The sequence below is a fragment of the Pseudonaja textilis genome, chromosome 7 (genome assembly GCF_049901715.1).
Source record: "Pseudonaja textilis isolate UNSWEBS1 chromosome 7, rPseTex1.2, whole genome shotgun sequence".
Taxonomy (NCBI): Eukaryota; Metazoa; Chordata; class Lepidosauria; order Squamata; family Elapidae; genus Pseudonaja; species Pseudonaja textilis.
Window position 1 is genome coordinate 3,480,185 of NC_141996.1, and position 9,589 is coordinate 3,489,773.

At 40.5% G+C, this 9,589-nt stretch overlaps 1 protein-coding gene across 1 annotated transcript in view; it reads right to left on the minus strand.

The window, feature by feature from the left end:
• Positions 1-9,589, minus strand: part of MYO7A (myosin VIIA) — a 104,898-nt gene that overhangs the window by 70,992 nt on the left and 24,317 nt on the right. Inside the window, exons 11-12 of the mRNA XM_087937847.1 lie at positions 5,492-5,634; positions 1,844-2,054 (exon numbers count right to left, since the gene is read on the minus strand). Coding sequence (XP_087793973.1) covers positions 1,844-2,054; positions 5,492-5,634 — 354 coding nt within the window. The remainder of the gene's footprint in view (positions 1-1,843; positions 2,055-5,491; positions 5,635-9,589) is intronic.

Below are 9,589 nucleotides of genomic sequence, written 5' to 3' on the forward strand. Positions count from 1 at the left end.
CAAGCAGGAGGCCCTATACCATTTCTAGTTCAACTCCCCACTCAGGCAGGAAAGCCTACATTATTTCAGACGAATGATTGTTCATTATAATATCCAATTCTTCTTAAAAATCCTCCACCGATGGGAGAACCCACAACTTCTGAATGGATTGTTGTCACTATCAGGAAATTCCTCCTTAGTTCCAAATTGCTTCTCTCCTTGATCCGTTTCCATCCGTTGCTTCTTGTCCCGCACTCTGTTGCTTTGGAGAAGGGATTGACCCCCTTCTTCTTTGGGGCAGCCCCTGAGATACTGTACGACTGCTATCATGTTACCTGTAGTCCTTCCTTAATTTTTTTAAAAAATACTTTATTGAAATTCAAAATATTAAAAAGTTTACAGGAATTCAAAGTATTAAAAAATTTACAAAAATGTCTGTAATAGAAGATGTGTCAATATCTTTCAGCATCATTTTTGACAGTACAATAAATACAATACGTACAACTAATACTTGACAGTTATTCATAGTATTGATAATACTAATTCACAGTGCCTTAATAATATTGATAAAAAGTGATTCATGTATATAGGTCATTGGTTCAGAAAAGAAAAATGTCATATTAACACTAAGTACACACACACACACACATATATATACATACATACATACATACATACATACATACATACAACTGTAAAGGTCTGACTCACAGACGAATACAATACAGAAGCCTGATGATGGCAGATGAGATTCTGCCGAAATGTTGCTACAACTTTAAAAGCACAACTACAATGACGTGGAAAATACCGAACAAAGCTGAATATATATATGGTATTCAGCTTTGTTCGGTATTTTCCCACGCCATTATAGTTGTGCTTTTAAAGTTGTAGCAACATTCTCGGCAGAATCTCATCTGCCTCATCAGGCTTCTGTATTGTGTCTGTCTGTAAGTCAGACCTTTACAGTTGTTTTACCGTTAGATAGATAGGTAGATAGATAGATAGATAGATAGATAGATAGATAGATAGATATAGATATAGATATAGATATAGATATAGATATAGAAATAGATAGAGAAAGAGAAAGAGAAAGAGAAAAATCAGAGATAAATCTACATAGTCTATGTTCTGTGCTCCCTATTCCATAGCCGTAACAGAAGATGAGTTATACATTTTTCAGTATACAATATAAATATAAGTACATCTATATATTAAATTAAATATGAATATTTACATAGATTTTCTGGCAATTTCTTGATTTCAGCAGTATCTTGTTCCTACCTATATACCAATATGCCAATTTTATTTCCTCTTTTAATCTATACTTTTCCTGTTTTGCTGTCTATACCTGTAGTCCTTCTTTTCCTTAAACTACTCGACCTACACAATTCCAGCAACCATCCTTCATCTGTTCACATGGCCCAGTTGCAAACAGGCTGTGGCCTGGCAGTGGGCCCAGGGCTCACAGGTTGTGGACCCTTGCCCTAACTTTTCCGAAGAAGAAGAAGAAGAAGAAGAAGAAGAAGAGGAGGAGGAGGAGGAGGAGGAGGAGGAGGAGGAGGAGGAGGAGGAGGAGGAGGAGGAGGAGGAGGGGGAAAGGAGATGAAACGAAAGAGGAGGAAGAGGAGATGGAAGAAGAAGAAGAAGAAGAAGAAGAAGAAGAAGAAGAAGAAGAAGAAGAAGAAGAAGAAGAAGAAGAAGAAGAAGAAGAAGAAGAAGAAGAAGAAGAAGAAGAAGAAGAAGAAGAAGAAGAAGAAGAAGAAGAAGAAGAAGAAGAAGAAAGGGGAGAGGACTTGATAAGCTATAAATTGAGCATTTGGGGGTGGCAGTCTTAAGACTCACTGCGATTTGGCCAATCACCCACCTTGGGGAATTTGCTCTCCTCGTCGATGAGAGAGATTAAATTCATGGGTTTGATGGCGATCATATCCAGAGCGTCCTGATTGTCCGTGAATTCTATGTGCTGCCAGTTGATGTTTTCGAGGTTGTATTCTTCCTGCTCCAGTTTGAAAACGTGACGGACGAAGAACTGTTGCAGGTTCTCGTTGGCGAAATTAATGCAGAGCTGCTCAAAACTGGAGAGCGAAAACATACAGATTCATTCGTTCCGTTTTTATACCGCCTGCATTGTTATTATTTTTTAACGATAACTCAGGGGAAGGGGGGGGGGGTGTTGTGGTTGGCCGGCAACAGGTGCAGATGGCTGAGGTCTCGGAGAGCGAGGACTCAGATGAGGGGCCCCCGTGGGATGCAGGGATGGGCCCAGGACCATCAGGGAGTGGAGTGCTGCCTTCAGAGATGGTGAAGGCTGGCAGCAATGAGGAAGAGGTTCCTGAGGAGCCTGTGCTCAGTGCTCGTGCATGCAGAAAGAGCAGCTGCAGCAGCACGGGCGACTCGGGAGTAAGGCTGCAAGGGAATGTCCCCTCCCTGAGAAGATAAAAGCCAGCCTGAGAGACTGCAGTTCTTTGCAGAAGGCAAAGAAGTTTGATACTCGAGCCTGTTGGGCATTAGGAATGCCTGAGTTGGTGTTTGGAGACTCTTTGAATTATCGTTTAGGAACTTAATCTGGTGTTCTTAGCAGCCTCGTGAAAAACTTGGCAAGGCTTTTTCTTTTCGGAGCGAATTAGTTAGAAGCAGCCTTTTCCTGTGAAACAAAGGCTGTTACCTTTGTCTTGTGTTTGCTCTCTTGGAACCAGGTTTGGATCAGAACAGGGGGGGCAGCAAAGATACCTTAATATTCCTTCCTCTTTCTATTTTCCCCGCCACAACAACCCTGTGAGGTGGGTTGGGCTGAGAGAGAGAGAGAGAGTGAGAGAGACTGGTGCAAAGTCGCCCAGCTGGTACTTTTTCTTTTCCATCTTTGCTGGTACACAGGCCCTCAGCTCGGTGATGTAAGGTGCTGAAGACTCCAGGGAAGGGCTTCAAAAATTTCATCAACTCCAGAGGTGGGCATAGCCTAATCGGCCTCCTGCACCATGGCGGGGGGGGGTTGCCTCCGAGAGAGCAAAAATGGCCTCCCTGGGCTCCGGAGGCTCTGTTTCCAGCCTTTCTGAGCCTCTGGGAGGCCCATTTTTCGTCCTCCATGAGTCTGCACGCAGGCCTTGCACTTAAGTGGAATCCAAAACGGGCCACCTGGGGATTCCTGGGCGGGGTGGGGATGAGTGGGTGGGGCCAGTCGGGGATGGCATTTGCCAGTTCGCTGAACTGGCCATTAAAAATAAAATTAGCTACCGGTTCATCCAAACCAGGGTGAACCGGTAGCAGCCCATTCCTGGACGACTCCCATTTTGTGCTCCAGTGGGTGGTGGGGATCAAAATGAGCTTAAGGCCTGCCTACCATAAAAGATGTGAAAGAAAAAGAAGATAAACACAGCAAGGAAGCCCTCAGAACATGTGTCTATCCCGAGTGGGCCTTCATCAAATCTCAAAAAAGACCCTTCGGGAGCGCCTCTGTAACAGACAATGAGGAGAACAATAAACAAACCAACGTTTTCATTGGCAAAGTTCAGGAGGATCTTCAGCCAACCCAACGTACACGCACGCTTCAAACCCAAGGAGATACTAAGGCAGAAACTTGTGCACCCCAAGGATAAAACACCCAAATGTAGTGTTTCACAGCAAATGTAGTATGTGCAGTACAATGCAGTGAGACGCATGCAGATCTGTCCATTGACGAAACAAAACAACCATTTCACAAACGCGTGACGCAACATAGGAGAACAAATCCATCAGGACTAGATTCAGCAGTCCGTCTGCTTTTAAAAGACAATGGATGCTTTTTTGAAGACAGCCAAGTCCACATTTTGGATAGAGAGGACCGCTGTTTTGAAAGAGGGGTCAAAATCCCATACTACCGCCTCTTACAATACTAGACAACACAGTATCAACAGTGGAGACCTTCCAATTTCTAGGTTCTATCCTATCACAAGACCTAAAATGGACACCTAACGTCAAAAACGTCATCAAAAAAGCACAACAAAGAGTGTTCTTTCTGCGCCAACTCAGGAAGCTCAAACGGCCCAAGTGGCCTCTACAGTTCTACAGTGGAATGATTGAGTCTGTCATCTGCACCTTTACAACTGTCTGGTTTGGTTCTGCAGAAAAAATAATGGCTACCAACCTGCCTTCAATCGAGGACCGGTATACTCACGTGTCAAAAAGAGGCCTGTGAAAATATTTACAGACCCTTCACATCCTGAACATAAACTGTTTCAACTCCTTCCCTCAAAATGAGGCTATAGAGCACTGCACACCAGAACAACTAGACACAAGGGGAGTTTTCTCCAAAACGCCATCAGTCCGCTAAACAAATAATACCCTCAACACTGTCCAACTATTTACAAAGTCTGCACAAAACTGTTACTATTAATCTTCTCATCATTCCTTATTGCCCATTCCCTCTCACTTGTGACTGTATGACTGTAACTTTGTTGCTTGAATCCTTATAATTTATATTGACTGTTTCTTAGTATGATTGCTTACTGTACCCTATGACTATCGTTAAGTGTTGTACCTGAGGATTCTTGACTCTTGTATCTTTTCTTTTATGTACACTGAGAGCATTTGCATCAAGACAAATTCCATGTGTGTCCAATCGCACTTGGCCAATAAAGAATTCTATTCAATTCTATTCTATTCTATTCTATTCTATTCTATTCTATTCTATTCTATTCTATTCTATTCTAGTCTAGTCTATTCTACTCTACTCTACTCTACTCTATTCTATTCTATTCTATTCTATTCTATTTTATTCTATGAGGCTATCTAGGTCATGACCATGGTGGCGCAGTGGTTAGAATGCAGTACTGCAGGCTACTTCTGTTGACTGCCAGCTGCCTGCAATTCGGCAGTTCAAATCTCACCAGGCTCAAGGTTGAACCACCTTCTGTCCTTCCGAGGTGGGTAAAATGAGGACCCAGATTGTTGGGGGCAAGAGGCTGACTCTGTAAAACGATTAGAGAGGGCCAGAAAGCACTGTGAAGCAGTATATAAGTCCAAGTGCTATTGCTATCGCTATGTCAAAATTGAACAGACCTCCTTCAACAACGGAGGCGGGGGGGGATACAACCTCATGTATCTCCAGTCTACAACACGGTCCTTTCAGCAGTTCCAAGAAGGCTCCACACCCACTTGCACCATTCAGGTGACCCTGAGGACACAGACAAACCTCCAAGTGGCCTCAACGACTCCCTAAAAGGATTCAAATGACCTGCTTATCTGTCAGGAGTATAAATCCTCCCATCCAGTCAGAGCTGAAGAAGCTTCTTGGATGAGAAGCGAAATGTCTTCCAAGAAAAATAAAAAAAAATCCAGTTGAAAAAAAGCCCCTTTGGAACAACAATGACCTGGATGGCAAGAGAATGTCCATATACATTCTCCATTGTAGTATTACCATCTTGGGGGGCGGGGGGGGGGTTTGGCTCCCTGTCTGATGGAGTGAATGGATTCCTTCCCATCCAAACCGCCTTTGAGGAAATAAATGCCTTACGCCGTTTTTCCTAGATCCTACAACCTGTTTACTGTGAAGTTCTCAAATCCGAAGATATCCAGTAATCCGATGGATTTCCGGACGTTTTTGCTCTCGTGGGAAGGAGGTCTGTAAATGGCCGCGTTGATCTTTTCCACAATCCACACAAAAAGCCTGCCGTAAATGCCCTGGAAATGCAAAAAAAAAAGAGAGGGAAAGACCAGCCGTTATAATTTATTTCAGCCTCCCTTGGGAGCCCTTCCTCCTTATTTTGATTCTTTTTGGTCCAGCCCAGTATTTATCAAACTCCGCTGCTTTAAGATGTGGAGAATTCCCCAGAATTCCCCAGCCGCTATGAATTCTGGGTGTTGAAGTCCACCCATCTTGTAGTTGACACGTCCAATAAACACTGCTGTAAAACCAGTGGTTTCAGGCAGGGGGGAGGGGAATTCAAAAATCCCAGCAACTGGTTCGCTGCCCAGTTGCTGGGTGGGCATGGCTGTGATGGGTGTGGCCTACCAGGACTTCTGGTAGGGCTGTTTTTTGCGTTCCCCAGAGTCCGGAGGCTTCCCTCAGGCCTCTGGGAGGGCGAAAATGGCCTCCGGAGACCCTCCGGAAGCCAGAAACAGGCCCATTCCTGGACTTCCAGTTCTTCTGGAAAGCCCATTTTCCCCAGAGCCTCCACTTACCTGCATCAAAAATGGGCCATGTGGAGACTCTTGGGAGGGAAGGGGCAGGGCGGGGTAGGGCCAGCCAGTTGGTTCAGCTACCAGTTTTATTTTTTATTTATTTTTATTTGTCAATTGCTTACAAGATAATAGGTATGAGTAAAAACATAGTTATGAATATATGGATACATATAAGAAATATAAAAGAAACAATAGGACAGGGACGGTGGGCACGTTGGTGCGCTTATGCACGCCCCCTACAGACCTCTTAGGAAAGGGGTGAGGTCAATAGGAGGCAGTCTAAGGTTAAAGTTTTTGGGGTTTGGGGAAGAAACCACAGAGTCAGGTAGAGTATACATTGACCACTCTGTTGCTGAAGTCATATTTCCTGCAATCAAGTTTGGTGCGATTAACCTTGAGTTTGTATCTGTTGTTTGCTCTTGTGTTGTTATGGTTGAAGCTGAAGTATTCATTGACAGGTTGGACATTGCAATGTATGATTTTATATACAATTCTTAGATCAGACCGAAGGCGGCGTAGTTCAAGGTTTTCTAGGTCTAGAATTTCGAGTCTGGTGGCATAAGGTATTCTACAACGAGTAGAGGAGTGGAGAACTCTTGTGAAATATTTCTGGACTTTCTCAACTGTATTAATATCAGATACATAATGCAGGTTCCAGACTAATGAGCTGTATTTTCGAGTATTGGTCTAGCAAATGTTTTGTATGCTCTAGTTATTAGTGTAATATTACCAGAGAAAAAGCTACATAAGATTAGGTTAACAACTCTTAACGAACCAGATGCAAGTTTAACATCCGGTTCACCCAAACCAGTCCGAACCAGTAGAGTCCCACCCCGCTGGTTTTGGGGCTCTGGGAAACTGCACTCTGGGGTAGAAAAACATTTTCTCTCCCCATTTTTTCCATTCCTTTTTTCCCCCCTTCTCCTCTTCTTTGCGGAGTAGTAGTGGTGGTATGGCATTATAAACGAAACATGGTTTCTAGGAGTCTTATAAACAAGACAACTTGTCTGAAGGGAAAAGAAAGGAAAAGAAAGGAAAAGAAAAATGGAAGAAGGGAAGGAGAAAGGAAAGGGGAAGGTATAGAGAAAGAGAAGGGAAGAGGGAGGAAGGTATAGAGAAAGGGAAGGGAAGGGGAAGAAAAGAAAAAGGAAAAAGGGAAGGAGAAAGGAAAAGGAGAAAAAGGGGAAGGAAAAAGGAAAGGAAAGGAAAAGGAAAGAGAGAAAGGAAAGGAGAAGTTGGGGAGGGGAGGAGGAGAAGAAAGAAAGAAAGAAAGAAAGAAAGAAAGAAAGAAAGAAAGAAAGAAAGAAAGAAAGAAAGAAAGAAAGAAAGAAAGAGAAAGAAAGAAAGAAAGAAAGGAGGAGGAGGAGAAGGAAAGAAAAGAAAAGAAAGGGAAAGAAAGGAGGGAAGGAAGGAAAATGAGAAGGAAAGGTAAAAGAAAGACAAACACAAAAATGCAGAAAATGTCTGATTTTTTTCCACAGCATTTACACATAAATTAACCTAACCTCTGAACATTATTTTCATCTTTTTCTATAATCTGTTATTTTTTTTCTAGTCATTAAAAACCATATATCATGAATTCACTTTTTCTGTTTCGTGCAAAAAACAGTTCAGAAAGCATTTCCAATTGTTAAGATCTAGTTCTCTCTCTCTAAGAATCTTGGGTCATGTAGTTTTTTTCTCAAGAAGGGAGCAAGAAATGGAGGCACAAGGCAGAGGACGATGCAAAATTCACCTTGACAAAAGCATCTCTGACATCTATGGCCTGCTCCATGCTGAGAGGCGTGGAAACCGTCTCCCCTCTGGTAATGATAGTCCGGCTAGTGAGACAGTTCATCAGATCCTGAGGCTCAACCTAGAAAGCAGTAAAGGGGAAACGTTACAGAATAGCATAGCATAGCATAGAACAGAACAGAACAGAATAGAACAGGGAATAGAATAGAATTAGAATTAGAATTAGAATTAGAATTAGAATAGAATAGAATAGAATAGAATAGAATAGAATAGAATAGAATAGAATAGAATAGAATAGAATAGAATAGAATAGAATAGAATAGAAAAAGGAATAGAATAGAAATATGGAATAGAATAGATATTGGAATAGATATTGGAATAGAATAGAATAAGAAAGGAATAGAATAGAATAGAATTAGAATTAGAGTAGAATAGAATAGAATAGGAATAGAATTGGAATAGAATAGAATAGAATAGAATAGAATAGAATAGAATAGAATAGAATAGAGAAAGGAATAGAATAGAAATATGAAATAGAATAGATATTGGAATAGAATAGAATAAGAAAGGAATAGAATAGAATAGAATAGAATAGAATAGAATAAAATAGAATAGAACAGAATAGAACAGGGAATAGAATAGAATAGAATAGAACAGGGAATAGAATAGAATAGAATAGAATAGAATAGAATAGAATAGAATTAGAATTAGAATTAGAATAGAATAGAATAGAATAGAATAGAATAGAATAGAACAGAAAAAGGAATAGAATAGAAATATGGAATAGAATAGATATTGGAATAGATATTGGAATAGAATAGAATAAAGAAAGGAATAGAATAGAATAGAATTAGAATTAGAATAGAATAGAATAGAATAGAATAGAATAGGAATAGAATTGGAATAGAATAGAATAGAATAGAATAGAATAGAATAGAATAGAATAAAGAAAGGAATAGAATAGAAAATATGAAATAGAATAGATATTGGAATAGAATAGAATAAGAAAGGAATAGAATAGAATAGAATAGAATAGAATGGAATGGAATGGAATGGAATGGAATGGAATGGAATGGAATGGAATAGAATAGAATAGAATAGAATAGAATAGAATAGAATAGAATAGAATAGAATAGAATAGAACAGGGAATAGAATAGAATAGAATAGAACAGGGAATAGAATCGAATAAAAAGAAAATAATAGAAAATCAAAATAGAAAAGAATAGAAAGCAAATAATAGAATAGAATAGAAAATATGGAATGGAATGAATAGAATAGAATAAGAAATCAAAATAGAATAGAATAGAAAGTAAATAATAGAATAGATTAGAAGAGAATATAGAAGAGAAGAGATTTAGAAATAGAAATAGAGAAACAGAAATAGAGCCGGAAGGGACCTTGGAGATCCTCTAGTCTAACCCCTTGCTCAAGCATCTACAGTACCTATACCATTTCAGATAAGTGAGTGTCTCGTCTCTTCTTAAAACCCTCCAGTTCTCTTGTTCTTTTCTCTAGTGGAGTTAAGTGGCAGCCACACTGCAGAAATTTGCAGAAGTAACCAAACTTTTGCACGGAAAAAATATTAAGGACCTTAAACTTGGGGAGGAAATACTGTATATTCCCTAGCCCAGGGTATCCCAGCCTTGATAACTTTAAGATGTGCGGACTACAACTCCCAGAATTCCCCAGCCTGCACACAATAAATGCTATGTTAGCGTC